This window comes from Lithobates pipiens, unplaced genomic scaffold, assembly GCF_037356315.1.
Source record: "Lithobates pipiens isolate NorthernLeopardFrog02 unplaced genomic scaffold, aLitPip1_a1.2 Scaffold_18, whole genome shotgun sequence".
NCBI classification, from domain to species: domain Eukaryota; kingdom Metazoa; phylum Chordata; class Amphibia; order Anura; family Ranidae; genus Lithobates; species Lithobates pipiens.
This window is the reverse complement of record NW_027507758.1, coordinates 613,465,153-613,487,767: the sequence shown is the minus strand read 5'-3', so window position 1 is coordinate 613,487,767 and position 22,615 is coordinate 613,465,153. Positions and strand designations below refer to the sequence as shown.

At 45.7% G+C, this 22,615-nt stretch overlaps 1 protein-coding gene across 1 annotated transcript in view; it reads right to left on the bottom strand.

The window, feature by feature from the left end:
• Nucleotides 1–15,492, bottom strand: part of LOC143989259 (tyrosine-protein kinase Src42A-like) — a 73,755-nt gene extending 58,263 nt beyond the window's left edge. The window contains exon 1 of the mRNA XM_077489329.1: nt 14,874–15,492. Within this exon, the coding sequence (XP_077345455.1) occupies nt 14,874–15,427 (554 nt within the window). The 5' untranslated portion in view covers nt 15,428–15,492. The remainder of the gene's footprint in view (nt 1–14,873) is intronic.
• Between the last annotated feature and the right edge of the window lie 7,123 nt (nt 15,493–22,615).

The window sequence follows — 22,615 nt, the reverse complement described above, 5'->3', positions numbered from 1 at the left end:
GCGGGGATACCCGCGATCATCTCACGGGGCGGCTGAACGGGGAGATACTGTTGTAAACTGCCTAGCAACAAGTGATGCTGATCTCTGCTCCATGTGATTGGAGTAGAGATCAGCGTTCACTAACACAAAGCCCAGCCCCTCCACAGTTAGTAACACGCCCCTAGGAACACTTAACCCCTACACTGCCACCCCCTGGTTAACCCCTTCACTGCCAGTGTCATTTACACAGGAATCACTGCATTTGTATAGCACTGATTGCTGTATAAATGACAATGGTCCCAAAAATGTCCGATGTGTCCACCATAATGTCGCAGTCACAATAAAAATCGCAGATCGCCACCATTACCAGTAAAAATAATAAAATGCCATAAAACTATCCCCTATTTTGTAAACGCTATAACTTTTGCGCAAACCAATCAATAATCATTTATTGCAATTTTTTTTACCAAAAATATGTAGAAGAATACGTATCGGCCTAAACTGAGGGAAAAAATTTTTTTAATATATTTTTAGGGGATATTTATTATAACAAAAAGTAAAAAATAATGCGTCTTTTTCAAAATTGTCGCTCTTTTTTTGTTTATAGCACAAAAAATAAAAACCGCAGGGGTGATCAAATACCACCAAAAGAAAGCTCTATTTGTGGGGAAAAAAAGGACGTCAGTTTTGTTTGGGAGCCACGTCGCACGACCGCGCAATTGTCAGTTAAAGTAACACAGTGCCAGATCGCAAAAGGTGGTCTGGTCTTAAGCCAGCAAAATGGTCCGGTCTGTAAGTGGTTACATTTTTTTTTCTTTTTCTTATTTATTTTTATATTATTACATTTTGTTAAAAAAATAATAAAAAAAATGTAATCACTTTTATTGCTGTCACAAGGAATGTAAACATCCCTTGTGACAGTAATAGGTGGTGACAGGTACTCTTTATGGAGGGATAGGGGGTCTAAAAGACCTCCAATCCTTCCTTTGCACTTCAAAGTATTCAGATTACCGGCGATTTTGAATACTGTATATTTTTATAAAACCGGCGCCATTGGCAACCGAGTAAACAGGAAGTGACGTTGTGACGTCGCTTCCGTGTTTACAATCAGGAGACTCGAATGAAGTTGTTTCTGGCATGTAAACATCCCTTGTAATAGAAAAAAAAGCACGACAGGACCTCTTAAATATGAGATATGGGGTCAAAAAGTCCTCAGATCTCATATTTAGACTTAAATGCAATAAAAAATAAAATAAAAAAATTATCATTTTAAAAAATGACAACAAAAAATAAGTCCCTTTAAGACGTATGGTTGGAAGTGACATTATGACATCGCTTCCTCCCTGCTATGGTATAGAGACGGGTGGGGGCCATCTTCCCCTCACTTGTCTCCATACCCAGGCACCGAGAGGACCCGATTGCCTCCGCCGCTGCCGACGGCTCCGGTAAGCAGCGGGAGTGGGGTGACCCCTCTTCCACCACCGATAATGGTGATCTCGCGGCGAATCCGCCCGCAGAGACCACCATTATCGTAAACAGAACCACCGGCCGAAAAGATGGATAATTCAGCTGTGGCAGCAGCTGCTGCCTTTACCGAGATATCTTTAAAGTGCCGACGTATATGTACAGGAGCCAGTTGGCAAGTGGGATTACATAGTTACATACATATTTACATAGTAGGTAAGGTTGAAAAAAGACACAAATCCATCAAGTCCAACCCATGTGTGTGATTATATGTCAGTATTACATTGTATATCCCTGTATGTTGTGGCCATTCATGTGCTTATCTAATAGTTTCTTGAAACTATCGATACCCCCCGCTGAGACCACTGCCTATGGAAGGGAATTCCACATCCTTGCGCTCTTACAGTAAAGGACCCTCTATGTAGTTTAAGGTTAAACCTCTTTTCTTTTCATTTTAATGTGTGGCCACGAGTCTTATTAAACTCCCTTCTGCGAAAAAGTTTTATCCCTATTGTGGGGTCACCAGTACGGTATTTGTAAAATGAAATCATATTACCTCTTAAGCGTCTCTTCTCCAGAGAGAATAAGTTCAGTGCTCCCACCCTTTCCTCATAACTAATATCCTCCAGTCCCTTTATTAGCTTTGCTGCCCTTCTTTGTACTCGCTCCATTTCCAGTACATCTTTCCTGAGGACTGATGCCCAGAACTGGAGAGTATACTCCATGTGCGGCCGGACCAGAGTCTTGTAGAGCGGGAGAATTATTGTTTTATCACTGGAGTTGATCCCCTTTATAATGCCAATATTCTGTTAGCTTTGTTAGCAGCAGCTTGGCATTGCATGCCATTGCTGAGCCAATCATCACATATTTTAATCTCTTAAACCCTGCACTACTGCACAACAACCACATTCAGTTGAACGAAGATCATTTTTGCTGAGCTACATTGCAAATCCTCATGTCCTAAATGATGCCTTTGAGTTTGGTGATCAGTGGGAAGAATGTCCCTTACATTGGTGATCAGTGGGATGAATGTTCCTTACATTGATGGTCAGTGGGAAGAATGTCCCTTACATTGGTGGACAGTGGGAAGAATGTTCCTTACATTGGTGATCAGTGGGAAGAATGTCCCTTACATTGGTGATCAGTGGGAAGAATGTCCCTTACATTGGTGATCAGTGGGAAGAATGTCCCTTACATTGGTGATCAGTGGGAAGAATGTTCCTTACATTGGTGGACAGTGGGAAGAATGTCCCTTACATTGGTGATCAGTGGGATGAATGTTCCTTACATTGATGGTCAGTGGGAAGAATGTCCCTTACATTGGTGGACAGTGGGAAGAATGTTCCTTACATTGGTGATCAGTGGGAAGAATGTCCCTTACATTGGTGATCAGTGGGAAGAATGTCCCTTACATTGGTGATCAGTGGGAAGAATGTCCCTTACATTGGTGATCAGTGGGAAGAATGTTCCTTACATTGGTGATCAGTGGGAAGGAGGAGGAGGACACACCCAAAGAGCTCTCTGTGAGAACCACCCATTTTTCAAGCCTGGGCCTTGCCTGCTAGCTCGGCCCAGGAATAATGCCTGATCCTGGGGGAGGCCCTGAGATGGATCCCCCTGATGACACGGGGCCCAGTGAGGAGGAGGTGGAGGATCTGTCTGTGGGTCCGGGCCCTGGTATGGATGCCAGCGTTTTCAGCCTTAAGGTTGTTAATCGCTTTAGGGCGATTGGGAGAGCGGAGGAGAAACTTAAAGTTTTGAGAGTGGAGCTTAAAAACTTCAAAGCCAAATACTTCCAGGCCTGGAGTAAGAATCGCACCGCCATGAAGCCTGAGCTACAGGAATTAGAGGAAAAAGTCAAGCAGCAAACTTTATTGTTGGGAAAACTAAAAGAAAAAAGTGGAGCATTTAAAGAAAAGTTTGAAAACGAGAGAAGGTTTGTCAGCCAGTCCTCATCGTGTTCCGTGGATCAGCCTCAGCATATGGATGACCCGGGTCCATCTGCCTCTGCTCCTCTCCCCCCATGTAAGGCCTTGGAGTCGCCGGCGGCAACCAGCCAGGGGGTTGAGAGTGAGAATGGCACCCTGACCTTCATCCAGAGGATGGAATCCCCCCTGAGAGGAGACAAGCTTGTAATGTCTGATAATCCATCAGAGGTCCCGGAGGATGTTCAGAAAAATCAGCCAGGGAATGAGGATGAACCTGCGCCAAATCCCCTGAACATGGATGTTGCTGCACCCGCATGTGCTGAGACCTGTAGTTCCACTACCACATTTGCTGCATGTGTTTCACACACTGTGTCTGACACCTGCAATGTGATTGCTTCACCTGAGCCTCTCTGTGTTCCAGCAGAGCTGATTGATTCTGGTGGGGGAGGGGGTCAGAATACTGCACCATGTGCAGTGGAAGCCATGGATGTGTCAGTCCAGCCTGCACTGTCCTCTGCAGAAAGTCCTGTCCTGATGGAAGAGAACAGGCCAGATGAAGATTCCACCAGCACAGCAATGGGAACTGACACTGCTGGGAAGACTGCAGGACATGTGAATATACCAGCAAGTATTGACAATGGCAGTCATGATAAAACAATGAATGTGGTGGGTGGTGGTGGTGATGGTGGAGGGGTTAATACTGCTGGGAAAAGCAAAGATGACATTTCTCTCTCTGCTCAGAGGAAAGACTCATCGATTGTACAGACCAAATCTGTACAATCGATATCTGCTAGAGATGTCTCAGACAGTTCAAAACACACAAATATCTCTTCTGCTGGGAGGAATATGGGGAGTTATGCATCTGTTGTGGGGAGTCGCACCAAGGAGGGTGGGGGGAATACTGTAAATATTGGTGGTCACAATATAGGGGGTTTTGGTGGTGGGTATAGGAGGAGGAATGTGGTTCAGTTCAAGTGGGAGGGGGAGGGGACCCCACCAGTGAGGGGGAGGGTGGCAGAGTTGATTTTGGAAATGGGGTTTAAAGCTGTGGATATTTTTGCTTTGATTTGCCCAGTGGGGAGTTATGAATTTGATTTATCTTTTGTAAAACCTGAGGGGTTGGATTTATTTTGGGAGCGACATAGGAGGTGCCAGGGCCTTTCGCAGTGGAGTGGTTTGGTGCCAAAGGTGATTTCCAGGCAGCCTCTGATAAAATCGGTGACCATCCTGGTGCGTAACGAATCCATACCAGAGGCTGATTTGATAGTATGGCTACGCCGATATGGTGAGGTCCTCACTCCACTGCGGAAGGTCCTGGATGAGCATGGGATATGGACAGGGGCCTGGACGGTGTCACTAAAACTGGGGGTGCTGGGCAATGTAGTCCAACATCTGCCCTGCTCAGCTTTTCTGGGAAGAGATCGGCTGACTATTTTCTACCAGGGACAGCCCAAAGTCTGCAATAAATGTGGTGAAAAGGGCCATTTTGCCTCTACCTGCACGCGTAAAAAGTGTTCGCTATGCCAGGGTCTGGACCACTTGGCGAAAGATTGTACCCAAATTCGGTGCAATCTGTGCCAACAGCTTGGCCATCCTTACAGTAAGTGTCCAGAGGCTTTACATAACCTGCAAGGATTGGAGGCTGAGCTGCAGAGGCTGGATAAGGAGGATCAGGCCGCTGTAACTGTTGTTGTCCCTCCTGTGTCAGTTCCATCTGTTTCCCCTGGTAATGTTGTCCCTGAGTCTGTCCCTCCTGTGTCTGTTCCATCTGTTTCAGGTTCTGTTTCCCCTGGTAATGTTGTCCCTGAGTCTGTCCCTCCTGTGTCAGTTCCTTCTGTTTCAGATTCTGTTCCCTCTAGTGATGTGGTCCCTAAGTCTGTCCCCCATGTGGTTGTCCCTATTCCTGCTGTACGTAGGTCCTCCAGACTAGCGGAGGCTGCTGGGGGGGCAGGTTTAGCGGATCTTCCTTCTCAGCCTCCAGTCCCTGTCCCTCGGCAGCGCAAACGTGGTCAGGGGAATGTGGGGGTGCTGGATGGGGGTGGGGCGGATGGAAGGGTGTCCATATCCCATGTCTCACCCTCTGTTGAGGGGGATTCAGATGATGAGGGGTGGGAGACGTTTAGGAGGAAGAAAAAGAAGAAGAGGAAGACAAATAAAGTAGTTATTTCTTCCTCAGAGTCGGACCCAGGAGGGGTTCCTCCTGGTAACCCTTTTTCAGTTTTGTCAGGTGATGGGATGTCTGATATATCTTTTTCTTTATCATCCATGGATGAGGGGGAGTCACATAGTTTGAAGAGAGCTGTTTCTGGTGATGAGAGTGTGGCAAAGGTTAAGAAACGACTACCCCAATCATCCTGATGGCAGTTCCCACTCCGATAAAGGTGGCGACCATTAATGTCGCCAGCATGAAATCTGCAAGAGCTCGTGATATTGCCTTATTTTTGCTCAGCGAGTTTGATGCCGAGATTTTATTTTTGCAAGAGACCTGGCTCAATACTTTGGCCGATGTCCATCTAGCAAAAAGGGAGTGGAGATGCGGTCCCTCCTTTTGGTCTCTTGCGGCAGAGCCCTGCAGCGGAGTTGCGGTCCTTTTTAAAACCGATATGGTAACGTGCCGGCGGGTAATTGAGGTAGAGATTGGGAGATGCATGGTCTTGGACGTCTCTGTTAGGGGGCAGGACTTGCGCCTGATTAATATCTATGGACCGCAGTCAAGATGGGGCAGGAAATGCCTCCTCACAGAGATCAAGCCCTTCCTTTTTACATCCCAGCAGGTTGTCTTTGGAGGTGATTTTAACACCATAATTAGGCCTGAAGACAGGAGAGGCTCCATAGACAGGCTGGCGTATGATAGCGTTTTTCTTAGAGATATGGTGAGACAAGCAGGCCTGGTAGATGTGCATATTAAGCACTGCCCTGGCAGCACGGGATTCACATTTCAGAGAGGGAATAGTCAGAGTAGGATAGATAGGTTTTTTTTAAAGGAGAACTCTGCTTTCTCGGCTCCTGAGTTGAGGGCGGTGGAGTTCTCTGACCACTGTATGCTGTCTGTGACTCTGAATGCCTCGGACACTCCACCCAGGGGAAGGGGTACCTGGAAACTGAATTCGGCTCTCCTGGAAGACGTAGAGGTAAGACAATCCTTTGAGGATTTTTTTCAGGCACAGGTTTCTATTCTGGACTTTTGCAGCACTAAGTCAGAGTGGTGGGAACTTGTGAAACAAAGGGCGATTGGACTTTTCAAGGCCATAAGTAAGAAGAAGCAGCTTGGTATGTACATTGCCTACCAGCATTTGCGGAGGAAGCTTGATCGTCTTGTCTCGTATAGAGGAGATCCAGGGGAGATCTCTGAGGTCAAGTTTCTTCTTAGAAAGTGTCAATACGACCGGCATGCCTCCTTGGTTCTGGAGAGGGATTATGGAAAATATCACTCGCCTGATCCTTACCAGAACTGTAAGCAAGGCATAGCAGTTAAGACGGTCATAGGCCTGAGGGATAGTACGGGTTCCCTGGTGAAGTCCAGATCAGGGATCCTGGAGATCTTCAGATCATATTATGCAGACCTTCTGGGAAGAAAGGACCTTTGTCGGGACAAGATGGAAAGCTTTCTGGATTCTACTCCAGGATTGGGAAATGGTACATTGCCTTTGATGGATTTGACAGAACCAATTTCAGTGGATGAGGTAGTTCATGCTATAGAGAAGCTGGCTACCAAAAAATCGCCTGGGCCAGATGGGTTGACAGCTGAATTCTACAAGTGTTTTAAGTCCATTCTGGCTCCCTTTTTAGCGGAGGTTTATAACAGCTGTCTAGAAGAGGGTTCGCTCCCTCCCTCCATGAGGCAATCCGCTGTGATTCTTCTGTCAAAAGGTAAAGACCCCTCAATGATTGAGAACTGGCGCCCCATCAGTCTTCTCAATGTTGATAGAAAGATCTTGGCGAAGATTCTTTTTTGGCGCTTGTCGTCAGTGGCAGGCGATTTGTTGTCCAGTCATCAGCACTGCTCGGTCCAAGGTAGAAGTACCTTTTCAGCGGTTTTAGCTGTCCGGGAGGCTTTGGAACGATGCAGGGCTGCTGGATGGAGAAAGTACTTGCTGGCATTGGATCAGGCGAAGGCTTTTGATAGAGTCAATCACGAGTACCTGTATTTGCTACTTGGTAGATACGGCCTGCAGGGGAGGTTTATAGATTGGCTGAAGACATTATATAAAGGGGCTGAGAGCTTCCCACTGGTTAATGGTTGGGTTGGACGGCCTTTTGAGGTTGGCTCTGGTGTGCGCCAGGGATGTCCTCTGAGCCCCCTGTTATATGTATTCGCAATCGACCCCTTCATAAGAAGGCTAGAGAGTGGATCTTTGTGCGGGGTGCCTTTGGGCATTGCTGGTGTGCCACCTTTGAAGGTCGTGGCCTATGCCGATGATGTGTCTGTTATTGTCTCTGGAACGGAGGAGGCGCAGGAGGTGGTCTCTATGATAGAGCAGTACACGGAGGCTTCTGGTTCTAAAGTCAACCATGAAAAGAGTGAAGTTTTCTGGATGGGTGAGGAAGGTGAAAGCTTCGAACTTCCGGATGCCTTCCCAGAGCCCCAGCAGGAAATTAAAGTGTTGGGCATCAAATTTGGTCCTGGTGACTATGGTCATCGAAATTGGGAAAGCAGGTTGGTGTGTGCCAATGCCAAAGTAGCAAGTTGGAAGAAATGGAAGCTTTCATTGAGGGAGAGGGTTGACTTGATCAAAACGTACCTGGTCCCAATTTTTTTATATGTCAGCTTCGTCTGTATCTTGCCAGTATCTCTCTATGCAAGGGTGTACAGCTGCTTTTTCCAACTGTTATGGGGAAGTAGGCTGAACCTGATCAAACGCAATGTAACTTACCTGTCTAGGCGGGAGGGTGGCCTAGGAATGGTCAACCCAATAGTTTTCTTTTCTCTGCTGTTTTTAAAGTACAATCTTGGTAACATGCTAGCAGAGAACCCGCCGGGATGGGTGGGTATTTTTCAATCTTGTTTTAGGCCTTTTCTGCGATCCTGGGAAGATGGCGGGCCAGTGAAAAGTCTGAGAGTCCGACATGGCAAGCTCCCGGCTTATGTTGCCCCGTGTCTGAAAATACTTCGGCAGTGGCAGGTGACAGTGGAGGATATCAAGTCCCTCCCCAGGAAGCTTCTGGAGAAGAGGATTTTGGGCTCTGCTTTCAGTGTGTCACTGGCCTTAAGGGATTGCCCAGGCTCTGTAATGAGGGAAGGGTTGCGTTTAATCAATTTAGAAAGAATCCCCTTGAAGTTTAGGGATCAAGCCTGGCTCGCCTTCCATGGAAGGCTCTATGTGAGAGGGAACTTGAAGCATCGCCCTGTGGATGATCGGGATTGTCCTAGAGCGGAGTGTGTTGGTAAAGTGGAGTCTATGGACCACTTTTTGCTCCAGTGTCCCTTTAACATAGAGGTGTATAAAAGGGTGGGGAGGGCTCTAGGCATCCCCTTTTTCTATCGCATGAGTTATGCGGAGTGGGTGTATGGGGCATTCCCGACTCACTGGGATTTTGATTTGGATACACTGTTTTTAGTTAGTATAGTTGTCCGTTACTTCACATGGAATGCACGGTGCCAGATTACCCTGCGGAAGAAAGTCCTCTCTGTTGAGGTGGTGGTGCACGATATTCTGGGTGAGGTTGGGAAAATTCGGGGTCTTGAGAAGGGCAGGGAGCCTCGGGCAGTCTGGATAAGGGCGTGGAGGAATATCAGACCTGCCTTTGGTGAACTGCCCATCTCTGGGTGAGGAGCTCTTTTCTTTTTCTGGTTCTTTCACTCCCTTAGCTTTTTTTGGTTAGTATCTTCTTTTTGAAGAAGGGCTGCATGCATAATGGGTACAGGTTTGTTTCTTAACCTCACAAGTTTGATGTCTGGTGTAATGGTGTGAGTCGTAATAGGATTTATGTTATTGCTGTAAAGTATTTTTTTTTTTGGTTTGAGAGCAGTTTTGCTATATTCATTTTAATTTATGTAAATATGTATATATTTATGTATATTTATATATTGTGATTTTATGCTTAATGATTGCAAGACTTTTAATAAAGAAAAATTGGGAAGAATGTTCCTTACATTGGTGATCAGTGGGAAGAATGATCCTTACATTGGTGATCAGTGGGAAGAATGTCCCTTACATTGGTGATCAGTGGGAAGAATGTTCTTTATATTGGTGGTCAGTGGGAAGAATGTCCCTTACATTGGTGATCAGTGGGAGGAATGTCCCTTATATTGATGATCAGTGGGAAGAATGTCCCTTACATTGGTGATCAGTGAGAAGAATGTCCCTTACATTGGTGATCAGTGAGAAGAATGTTCCTTACATTGAGGGTCAGTGGGAAGAACGTCCCTTACATTGGTGATCAGTGGGAAGAATGTTCCTTACATTGGTGATCAGTGGGAAGAATGTTCCTTACATTGGTGATCAGTGGGAAGAATGTCCCTTACATTGGTGATCAGTGGGATGAATGTTCCTTACATTGAGGGTCAGTGGGAAGAATGTCCCTTACATTGGTGATCAGTGAGAAGAATGTTCCGTACATTGAGGGTCAGTGGGAAGAACGTCCCTTACATTGGTGATCAGTGGGAAGAATGTTCCTTTAATTAGTGGTCAGTGGGAAGAATGCTCCTTACATTGGTGGTCAGTGGGAAGAACGTCCCTTACATTGGTGGTCAGTGGGAAGAACGTCCCTTACATTGGTGGTCAGTGGGAAGAACGTCCCTTACATTGGTGGTCAGTGGGAAGAACGTCCCTTACATTGGTGGTCAGTGGGAAGCTTCTTATACTTGTTGTCATTGCTAAAAATTCCCTCCTTACAGATAGCTAAAAAGATAAATGGTGTCAGTGGGAACTTATCTGAGAGGCAGAAATTGCTCATTGCTCAAGGAACCCCTAGCAACTTCTGGAAGAACCTTAGGGTTCCATGGAACCCTGGTTGAGAAACCCTGCATTGGAATGGTTGGGTCTTTGGTGAAAGCCACATCCACTGCTTTGTCCTAACGTTCTCTGGTAAAGAATCCATCTGCGACATTTAAAATGCACGCACCTGGAAGATTCCCTCACGGGGAAGGTTTGGTGAAAGTCATATTCACTGTTTTATAAATAGACCCTATCAAGTACCCACAGCTATGCACATGAACAGCGATGCAAGACCTGTTTGCGGTAAAATAATTTGCACCATAACTTACTCCTCAGCCTCGAGGCTCCCGGCGTTCGCCAGGAAGGTCCGCGGGATGTAGCCAGTTTTGACCTCCCCATTGTCGTTGAGCGTCCTGGCCAGGATCCATGTCCCCTGCTCTTCCAGGACCTCCAGCGCCTCGCCATATTGGCGTATAGGTACATCCATTTTTTTATGCCGCCCTGCCATCGCGTGCGTGCCGGCGGCACGCTCGCATGCCGGTCGGGACCCCCGTGAGTCCGGTCGCGGGTCCCGCAGACTCAATCGCCGCGGGGATACCCGCGATCATCTCACGGGGCGGCTGAACGGGGAGATACTGTTGTAAACTGCCTAGCAACAAGTGATGCTGATCTCTGCTCCATGTGATTGGAGTAGAGATCAGCGTTCACTAACACAAAGCCCAGCCCCTCCACAGTTAGTAACACGCCCCTAGGAACACTTAACCCCTACACTGCCACCCCCTGGTTAACCCCTTCACTGCCAGTGTCATTTACACAGGAATCACTGCATTTGTATAGCACTGATTGCTGTATAAATGACAATGGTCCCAAAAATGTCCGATGTGGTCACCATAATGTCGCAGTCACAATAAAAATCGCAGATCGCCGCCATTACCAGTAAAAATAATAAAATGCCATAAAACTATCCCCTATTTTGTAAACGCTATAACTTTTGCGCAAACCAATCAATAATCATTTATTGCAATTTTTTTTACCAAAAATATGTAGAAGAATACGTATCGGCCTAAACTGAGGGAAAAATTTTTTTTAATATATTTTTAGGGGATATTTATTATAACAAAAAGTAAAAAATAATGCGTCTTTTTCAAAATTGTCGCTCTTTTTTTGTTTATAGCACAAAAAATAAAAACCGCAGGGGTGATCAAATACCACCAAAAGAAAGCTCTATTTGTGGGGAAAAAAAGGACGTCAATTTTGTTTGGGAGCCACGTCGCACGACCGCGCAATTGTCAGTTAAAATAACACAGTGCCAGATCGCAAAAAGTGGTCTGGTCTTAAGCCAGCAAAATGGTCCGGTCTGTAAGTGGTTACATTTTTTTTTCTTTTTCTTATTTATTTTTATATTATTACATTTTGTTAAAAAAATAATAAAAAAAATGTAATCACTTTTATTGCTGTCACAAGGAATGTAAACATCCCTTTTGACAGTAATAGGTGGTGACAGGTACTCTTTATGGAGGGATAGGGGGTCTAAAAGACCTCCAATCCTTCCTTTGCACTTCAAAGTATTCAGATTACCGTTTTCGGCGATTTTGAATACTGTATATTTTTATAAAACCGGCGCCATTGGCAACCGAGTAAACAGGAAGTGACGTTGTGACGTCGCTTCCGTGTTTACAATCAGGAGACTGGAATGAAGTTGTTTCTGGCATGTAAACATCCCTTGTAATAGAAAAAAAAGCACGACAGGACCTCTTAAATATGAGATATGGGGTCAAAAAGTCCTCAGATCTCATATTTAGACTTAAATGCAATAAAAAATAAAATAAAAAAATTATCATTTTAAAAAATGACAACAAAAAATAAGTCCCTTTAAGACGTATGGTTGGAAGTGACATTATGACATCGCTTCCTCCCTGCTATGGTATAGAGACGGGTGGGGGCCATCTTCCCCTCACTTGTCTCCATACCCAGGCACCGAGAGGACCCGATTGCCTCCGCCGCTGCCGACGGCTCCGGTAAGCAGCGGGAGTGGGGTGACCCCTCTTCCACCACCGATAATGGTGATCTCGCGGCGAATCCGCCCGCAGAGACCACCATTATCGTAAACAGAACCACCGGCCGAAAAGATGGATAATTCAGCTGTGGCAGCAGCTGCTGCCTTTACCGAGATATCTTTAAAGTGCCGACGTAAATGTACAGGAGCCAGTTGGCAAGTGGGATTACATAGTTACATACATATTTACATAGTAGGTAAGGTTGAAAAAAGACACAAATCCATCAAGTCCAACCCATGTGTGTGATTATATGTCAGTATTACATTGTATATCCCTGTATGTTGTGGCCATTCATGTGCTTATCTAATAGTTTCTTGAAACTATCGATACCCCCCGCTGAGACCACTGCCTATGGAAGGGAATTCCACATCCTTGCGCTCTTACAGTAAAGGACCCTCTATGTAGTTTAAGGTTAAACCTCTTTTCTTTTCATTTTAATGTGTGGCCACGAGTCTTATTAAACTCCCTTCTGCGAAAAAGTTTTATCCCTATTGTGGGGTCACCAGTACGGTATTTGTAAAATGAAATCATATTACCTCTTAAGCGTCTCTTCTCCAGAGAGAATAAGTTCAGTGCTCCCACCCTTTCCTCATAACTAATATCCTCCAGTCCCTTTATTAGCTTTGCTGCCCTTCTTTGTACTCGCTCCATTTCCAGTACATCTTTCCTGAGGACTGATGCCCAGAACTGGAGAGTATACTCCATGTGCGGCCGGACCAGAGTCTTGTAGAGCGGGAGAATTATTGTTTTATCACTGGAGTTGATCCCCTTTATAATGCCAATATTCTGTTAGCTTTGTTAGCAGCAGCTTGGCATTGCATGCCATTGCTGAGCCAATCATCACATATTTTAATCTCTTAAACCCTGCACTACTGCACAACAACCACATTCAGTTGAACGAAGATCATTTTTGCTGAGCTACATTGCAAATCCTCATGTCCTAAATGATGCCTTTGAGTTTGGTGATCAGTGGGAAGAATGTCCCTTACATTGGTGATCAGTGGGATGAATGTTCCTTACATTGATGGTCAGTGGGAAGAATGTCCCTTACATTGGTGGACAGTGGGAAGAATGTTCCTTACATTGGTGATCAGTGGGAAGAATGTCCCTTACATTGGTGATCAGTGGGAAGAATGTCCCTTACATTGGTGATCAGTGGGAAGAATGTCCCTTACATTGGTGATCAGTGGGAAGAATGTTCCTTACATTGGTGGACAGTGGGAAGAATGTCCCTTACATTGGTGATCAGTGGGATGAATGTTCCTTACATTGATGGTCAGTGGGAAGAATGTCCCTTACATTGGTGGACAGTGGGAAGAATGTTCCTTACATTGGTGATCAGTGGGAAGAATGTCCCTTACATTGGTGATCAGTGGGAAGAATGTCCCTTACATTGGTGATCAGTGGGAAGAATGTCCCTTACATTGGTGATCAGTGGGAAGAATGTTCCTTACATTGGTGGACAGTGGGAAGAATGTTCCTTACATTGGTGATCAGTGGGAAGAATGATCCTTACATTGGTGATCAGTGGGAAGAATGTCCCTTACATTGGTGATCAGTGGGAAGAATGTTCTTTATATTGGTGGTCAGTGGGAAGAATGTCCCTTACATTGGTGATCAGTGGGAGGAATGTCCCTTACATTGATGATCAGTGGGAAGAATGTCCCTTACATTGGTGATCAGTGAGAAGAATGTCCCTTACATTGGTGATCAGTGAGAAGAATGTTCCTTACATTGAGGGTCAGTGGGAAGAACGTCCCTTACATTGGTGATCAGTGGGAAGAATGTTCCTTACATTGGTGATCAGTGGGAAGAATGTTCCTTATATTGGTGATCAGTGGGAAGAATGTCCCTTACATTGGTGATCAGTGAGAAGAATGTTCCGTACATTGAGGGTCAGTGGGAAGAACGTCCCTTACATTGGTGATCAGTGGGAAGAATGTTCCTTTAATTAGTGGTCAGTGGGAAGAATGCTCCTTACATTGGTGGTCAGTGGGAAGAACGTCCCTTACATTGGTGGTCAGTGGGAAGAACGTCCCTTACATTGGTGGTCAGTGGGAAGAACGTCCCTTACATTGGTGGTCAGTGGGAAGAACGTCCCTTACATTGGTGGTCAGTGGGAAGAACGTCCCTTACATTGGTGGTCAGTGGGAAGCTTCTTATACTTGTTGTCATTGCTAAAAATTCCCTCCTTACAGATAGCTAAAAAGATAAATGGTGTCAGTGGGAACTTATCTGAGAGGCAGAAATTGCTCATTGCTCAAGGAACCCCTAGCAACTTCTGGAAGAACCTTAGGGTTCCATGGAACCCTGGTTGAGAAACCCTGCATTGGAATGGTTGGGTCTTTGGTGAAAGCCACATCCACTGCTTTGTCCTAACGTTCTCTGGTAAAGAATCCATCTGCGACATTTAAAATGCACGCACCTGGAAGATTCCCTCACGGGGAAGGTTTGGTGAAAGTCATATTCACTGTTTTATAAATAGACCCTATCAAGTACCCACAGCTATGCACATGAACAGCGATGCAAGACCTGTTTGCGGTAAAATAATTTGCACCATAACTTACTCCTCAGCCTCGAGGCTCCCGGCGTTCGCCAGGAAGGTCCGCGGGATGTAGCCAGTTTTGACCTCCCCATTGTCGTTGAGCGTCCTGGCCAGGATCCATGTCCCCTGCTCTTCCAGGACCTCCAGCGCCTCGCCCTTGCGGACATCCAGGTCTTCGGCAGAACGCGGCTTGTAGCTATAGGTGGAGACCTTGGTGATGCGGGAAAAACGCACTAATCGTTCGGCTTGCCCCTTCCCTGGAGCATGCGTGTGGACTTTTGTGTCGAATTGTTCTTTTGGAATTTCTATTGTGGGACCGTTGAGGTTGGGTTGTTCTCCATTGGGGCCGTCGACAAAGACTGGGTTGTCCTCACCATTGATAATGCTTTCCAACTTCACCGAGATCTGTGGGCTCAGATTGTGGATCCGGTACATCTTATGGGCATCCACCACTGTATCTGACTTGGGGCTACTCATCATGGTACTGCCGTTTCCTATGCGTGGGATATCCACAGATTGGCGGCAGCACCCACAGCAGCAGCACCCACAATACCGCTTACAGATATTCTGCCCCATCCTGAGCAAAGTGAGGAGATTGCAGAGAGTGTGGAGAGCTCAGATCCCAGCACAGGACTGAAACTATGAGGAAGTCAGCACTGCAGGAATGTGAAGAGAGGGCGGGCGGGTCTACCTGAAGGCTGTGACAACAACGACAAAGACTTGCTTCCTCATTCATACACCTGAGCTGCATTATACCCTGTATACCAAATACAAATATCATTCCATGTGTGCACAGGACAACTTCTCTTGTCCCTTATTCTAGGTGTAATTCTCAGTATATGTTCTTGTTCTGTAACTATGGACTCTGCACAGTACCACTTCTCTTGTTCTGTATGCTGGGTGTAATTCTCAGTATCTGTTCTTAGTCTGTATGTATGGACTCTACACAGTACCACTTCTCTTGTTCTGTATGCCGGGTGTAATTCCCAGTATCTGTTCTTAGTCTGTATGTATGGACTCTACATAGTACCACTTCTCTTGTTCTGTATGCCGGGTGTAATTCCCAGTATATGTTCTTATTCTGTAAGCATGGACTCTGCACAGTACCACTTCTCTTGTTTTGTATGCTGGGTGTAATTCTCAGTATATGTTCTTATTCTGTAAGTATGGACTCTGCACAGTACCATTTCTCTTGTTCTGTATGCCGGGTGTAATTCTCAGTATCTATTCTTATTCTGTATGTTAGGACTCTGCACAGTACCACTTCTCTTGTTCTGTATGCCAAGCGTAATTCTTAGTATCTGCTCTTATTCTGTATTAATGGGCTCTGCACAGTACCCCCTTGTACACACGGTCGGAGATTCCGAAAAACCAAATCCGTCGGATTTTGTCCTTCGGATTTTGTCCGACGGATCTTGTCCGAAACTGTTGCATACACACGGTCGGACAAAGTTGTCGGAAAATCCGATCTTTCAGAACGAGATGACGTAATTTCGTTACGATGGGACTACGTTCAGGCTAGTAGCCAATAGCTTTGATGAAGGAATTTGATCTGAGCATGCGTGGCACTTTGTCCGATCGGAATTCTCTACACATGATCGGAGTATGTCCGATCGGAGCAGTTTGTCGGAAAATATTTCCAGCAAGTTGGAAAATTTGGTCCGACGGATATTCCGATGCATACCACACACAGTCGGAATATCCGACAAACCGCTCCGATCGGACACATTCCGACAGAATCCCCGACCGTGTGTACAAGGGCTACCACTGTACACCAAATACAAATCTCATTCCATGTGTGCACAGGACAACTTCTTGTCCCTTATTCCCGGTGTAATTCTCAGTATCTTTTCTTATTCTGTATGTATGGAGATTTTTATTTGTAAAACCAAACAAGATACATAATAACAGACTAACTGACTGAAAATAACATAAATACAACAATTACTGACATGTAGGCTAGGTCAAAAACTTAGCAGTTAAAAAAAAGGGCATTAATAGGAAATACATGTCATGTCACAATAAGACTCCTTTACATAAGTCTATATTTCTCCAAAATGTCCTAATTTAATCCTTCTTAACTCAGATAACACTAAACTTGCAATTTTACTAGAGATAAACTGTTCATTATGAACGGCAACTTTAGTCCTTGCATACCATTGATAGTACTAGCCTAGGGTAAAGATGATGGACAGGAGCGGACTGGCCATTCGGCCACTCGGGCACTGCCCGAGGGCCCCGGGCCACTAGGGGGCCCCATCAGGGTTGCCAGCCTCAGTAAAACCAGGGACAGTATGTAAAAATCTGTGTTTTTTTTTTAACATCTGTCTCTGAAATGTCCCTTACCGACATCCTTTTGGTCTAAAAATCCTGAGATTATAGCTGCCCCACCTCTCCAGTACCTTCTCAGCCAATAGAAACATGTCTGTGTATACTGTGTGATTGTATACTGTGTGTGTATACTGTATGTTTGTGTATACAGTGTGTCCCCATAATCTCTGATTGCTTGGGGGCCCCATAATCTCTTATTGCCCAGGGGCCCAATGAGTTGTCAGTCTGCCCCTGATCCCACCTCCAGCAGCCATTTTGTTCCAGACTTCATGGCTTCCCCAACAATCCACCAAGAAATGCTCCATGGACTGCTGATTACAGCCCAAAGGGCAGATCCTTTCAGATGCAGTCAGACCTTTCATGTTCCCCCTCACATACATCTTCCCATGGAGAGACAGCCAGGCAATGTCATGAAACTTTGAGGGTAATCTGGGGCTATTCAGCAACGTTAAGCTTTCCTCCATAACAGCTGTAGTGCAGTCTCAGAGTACAAGCGGAGAACGGAAAAAGTTCCTACAGCGTAGCATACGCTGACAATTTCCTATTTTTCATTTTCCAACCACGCATCACCATGCCCAATCTATGTAACATATTTTCTCAATATAGCTATATATCAAACTTCAAAATGAATTACAAAAAATCTGAAGCACTGAATCTGACACTTTGAGAAATCACATTAAACAATACAAAAAACAACTGTAAATTCAAATGGGAAACAACATCCCTCACATACTTGGGAGTACACTTAACACCAAAGTTAGAGTCAATGTATAAAGCCAACTTTCAACCACTTTTACTAAATATTACCAAAGACCTAGAGAAGTGGACACTGAAGTATTTCTCATGGTTTGGCAGGGAAGCTTCCAAACAGTACCCATATGTAGTGGATGACATTTGGGATCAAATGTCACACGCATTGTAAATTTAGTTTTTGACCTCAGGACAATAAAGGTTCTGAGGGTTAATTGTTGTAGGTAGGCCTAACACCAGTCTGACCAGGCTATGTTTGAAAGTTCTGCCTGGTCATGTGAACGGTGAGGTGCACATGACAGGCTAGAACCTAGTCTGGTTGGATGTTTTGGTATTGGCCCTCTTGGAGCCAATCAGTGAGAGTGCCGGGGCCTGCTGAGGAGTCTGGGAGGTGGTACTTAAACAGGTGTGGGTCCCATGTTCAGAGGTCCAGAGTTGTTTGTGAGACCCGTGTGGTCTGTTCTGGTTCCAGGACTGGGGTAGCCCCATGAGGTGTCCCGGTCACGGGGTGTTCGACGTTCCGCAACATGTTCCTGTCAGTGGCCCCTGATAGACCTGTCTGGTCTGGGGTATAGATCTGTCTATTCCTGAGTATCGGAACCGGCTGGGCCGAGGCGCTGTAACTGAGGGAGGATTGAAAGTGTCCGGGTGTGCTCTCGGCTTGGAGGGGCACTGCAGCTCGTGGAAGTGACCGGGGGAGGACTCTTTGCAGGAGGACCTGCAAGTGGCATCCTGAGAAGTGCCTGGTTACTGAGTTGGGAAGGACATTGACAAATCCACACTTTTCCAGTACCACAAAGGAAGCGGGAAACGTTCCAGGTACAGTCGGAAAAAGGTTCCTGTATCCTCTCAGTTGATTGTTCAAGTTTTGAGTCAACGTGCTGACTGCCATGATCTCTGGCTAGAGATCTTTTCAGCATTGAAGTACCAAGGTACCTGAGTTCTTCACCCGTGCCCTCTGTTCCCTAAGAGACTGTTTTTGTGAAAGTTCTACTGCAAAATAAACCTTTTTGAAAGGACTTCATCTGTGTCAGTGTACAAGTCGTTGGGTATCAACCCTGGGAACCCCTAGAAGTGGAGGATCAGGCCGAGAGAAGGTAACCGGTAAACCCATTCAGTCAAGGCCGCCCTGCAACAGGTTATGGCCACTACACATACTACTACCCTCAAGCTTCTTTAGATCCCTACACAGCATGTTAAGAAAATTTCTTTGGGCCTCCAAAAAACTTAGAATCAGCCTAAACCTACTTACCATGAATAAGCAAAATGGAGGCATGGGGTTCCCTAATTTTAAAAACTAGCTACACACCTAACTAGAATCATAGACTGGACTTGCCACAAAGAGAAAAAGATAGGGTGGGATTGGAAAACGAGTTAGGACCTATCCCAATTTCTCATACTCCATGGATACCTTGGAATCTGTGTCCGAAACAACTGAAACAACATCCCCTCATAGGGGCAACACTAAAAAAAAAACCTACAAACAATTACTCAGAGACACTCACTCACCTCCTCATTAGGGCCACTAACCCCACTGACAACAAACCCCGATTTCCTGCCGGCAATGGATGGCTCTAGCCAATCCCTTAGCAACAGAAACATACTGGAACCTAACAGACACAAAACTTTCTGGGAAACAACCCTAAACAGATCCTTTACAAGAGACCAATGGCTACAAGCATGTGTATTCACACATAAATGTGCAATCAGTGTGAGATTGCAAGAAACATCATTCAAAATTCTAACAAACTGGTACATCACACCAAATAAATGACATAAATGTTTTTCGACAGTTCCTGGACATTGTTGGAGCTGCAATCAGGAAGAAGGCACTCTATACCACATCTGGTGGGAATGTGACCTGATTAAACTCTTTTGGAACCAAGTAATCAAGATCATAAAACACATTATAAAAACGAAAATTTATTTGGATGCTGCTTGCTGTCTTATAAACATCACCAATTGTACCTTGAAAAAAATACAAAAACTCCCTGACCAGATTCTTAATCACAGCGGCAAAAACAGTGATACTGAAGCACTGGAGGAGTACCACCGCCCCCACAATTAAAGAATGGTTGGAAGAGATACATCTCCTCATGCCGCGTACAAACGATCGGAATTCCGGCCAGAAAAAGACAGATGAGAGCTTTTCATTGGAAAATGGGACCGTGTGTATGCTCCATCGGAAATTAGCTGTCCGAATTCCCGCCAGCCAAAAATTTATAGCATGTTCTCAATTTTCCAGATGGAAAAACTTTCTATCGGTAATTCCGATCGTGTGTATGCAATTCCGACACGCCAAAAATCACGCATGCTCAGATTCAACTACGAGATGGAAGCTATTGGCTACTGGCTATTGAACTTCCTTTTTCTAGTCCCGTCGTACGTGTTGTACGTCACCGTGTTCTAAACGATCGGAATTTGTGTGACTGTGTGTAGGCAAGACAGCTTGAGCCGAATTCCATCGGAATTCCATCGAGAAAACCATCAGAGCTTTTTCCGACGAGAATTCCGATCGTGTGTACGCGGCGTCAGAAGTATGGAGGAGATCAGGGCAAGAGCACAGGGGGATACATAAAAAGACAATAAAATATGGCAGCCGTGGACTATCTTTAACCACTTGCTTACTGGGCACTTAAACCCCCCCTCCTGCCCAGACCAATTTTCAGCTTTTAGTACTGATTCACTTTGAATGACAATTGCGCGGGCATACAACACTGTACCCAAATGAAATTTTTAACATTTTTTTCCCACAAATAGAGCTTTCTTTCTGTGGTATTTAATTACAGCTGGGAGTTTTATTTTTTGCTAAACAAACAAAAAAAAGATGCAAAAAAAAAATCATGTTTAATAGTTTGTTATAAAATTTTTCTCCTTCATTGAAGTGCGCTGATGAGGCGGCACTGATAGGCTGCACTGGTGGGCCCTGATAGGCTGCATTGGTGGGCACTGATAGGCTGCACTGGTGGGCACTGATAGGCATAGTTAAGGCGGCACTAATAGGCACAGATAAGGTGGCACCGATAGGCACAGATAAGGCAGTACTGATGGGCACAGATAAGGCGGCACTGATGGGCTAAGATGGCACAGATGGGTGGCACGGATGGGTGGCACAGATGGGTGGCACTAAGGGGCACTGATAGGTACCACTGATAGATGGGACTGATGGGCACTGATAGGTGGTACTGATAGGTGGCTCTGATAGGTGGCACTGCTGGGCACTGATGGGCGGCACTGATGGGCACTGGTAGATGACACTGATGGGCAAGGATATGTGGCACTGGGGTGCAGCACCGTTGTTGAGACAGATTGTGGGCACTGATGGGTGGCACTGTTGGCACTGCTGGGTGGCACTGTGGGCACTGCTGGGTGGCACTATGGGCACTGCTGGGTGGCACTGACGGGGGGGGGACTTATTTTTTAATGAGGTGGCACTGGCAGGGGGCAGGTGGGCACTGGCAGGGCTGGCCGTGATCGGGACTGATGTCCCGATCACGGCCGCCAGTGATCGGCTCTTTTTTTTTCTCCTCGCGCTATCAGTGCGAGGAGGAATAATAGCCGATTACCGGCTCCGTTGTATCACATGATCAGCTGTCATTGGCTGATAGCTGATCACGTGGTAAGGGGTCGGGATCGACCCCTTGCTCGGATCAGTGATCAGGCGAGTCTCATAGACTCGCCGATCACAGAGCGCGCCGCGCGCGCCCCTCAGGCCACTCGTGCACGGGGCGACGTCAATAGACGTAGTCCCGGCAAAGGAGGTCCGTGCTGTAGCCATCATTTGGCTATAGCGCGCGTGTCTACTGGTTAAATATTCTGATTCCTATGCCACTTTCACATAGAGATAGACCTTTTAAACACAGATAAACATGAATACCGTATTTGTTGGCGTATAACACACGCCGGCGTATAACACACACCCCAAGTTTAGGAGGGAATTTAAAAGAAAAAAACTTTTAGGAGGGAAGTTTAAGGAAAAAAACTTACATTTAAATGCCCATCAATGCAGCCTTATCAGTGTCAATTGCAGCCTTGCATTTCAGCCTTCCATTGCAGCCTTGTCAGTCATTTGCAGCCATGTTAGTCATTTGCAGCCTTGTCAGTCCATTGCAGCCTTGTCAGTGTGTTTGTCATTTAAAAATGGTGCCACCCAGATACAGAGCGGATGTCCTGTGTATCTCGGCGGCACTCGGTAGTCCTCGGTGGCTTTCAGGTATTTTCGGCCGCATTCGGCCGTTCTCGGCGGCTTTTGGCTTTCCGAAAGCCGCCGAGAACAGCCAAGTGTGGCCGAAAACAGCCGAGTGCGGCCGAAAATACCCGGAAGCCTCAGAGATCGGTAGCAACAGCGGGGGATCGGCGTATAACACTCACCCCCGATTTCTCCCCTGATTTTAGTGTGTTATACGCCGATAAATACGGTAGTTAATATCTTTCTCCCATTTTTACTTATCCTTCCTTTTTTCTTTTCCTTTCATTTCTGTTACTATAGTGATCTCTAAGGGCACTCCTCGGAGACCCACAAATAAATTTCATTCTTCTTCTCAAATTAAATAATAGATTTTTCTATACAATTCAGAATATTTCTAAATAAATGATCGCTGTAACGATTGGCTGATGACAGAGCCATTTTGTTGGTTTTACTAGTAAAATACTCTACCACTGAATTCAATTATACATTGTTAT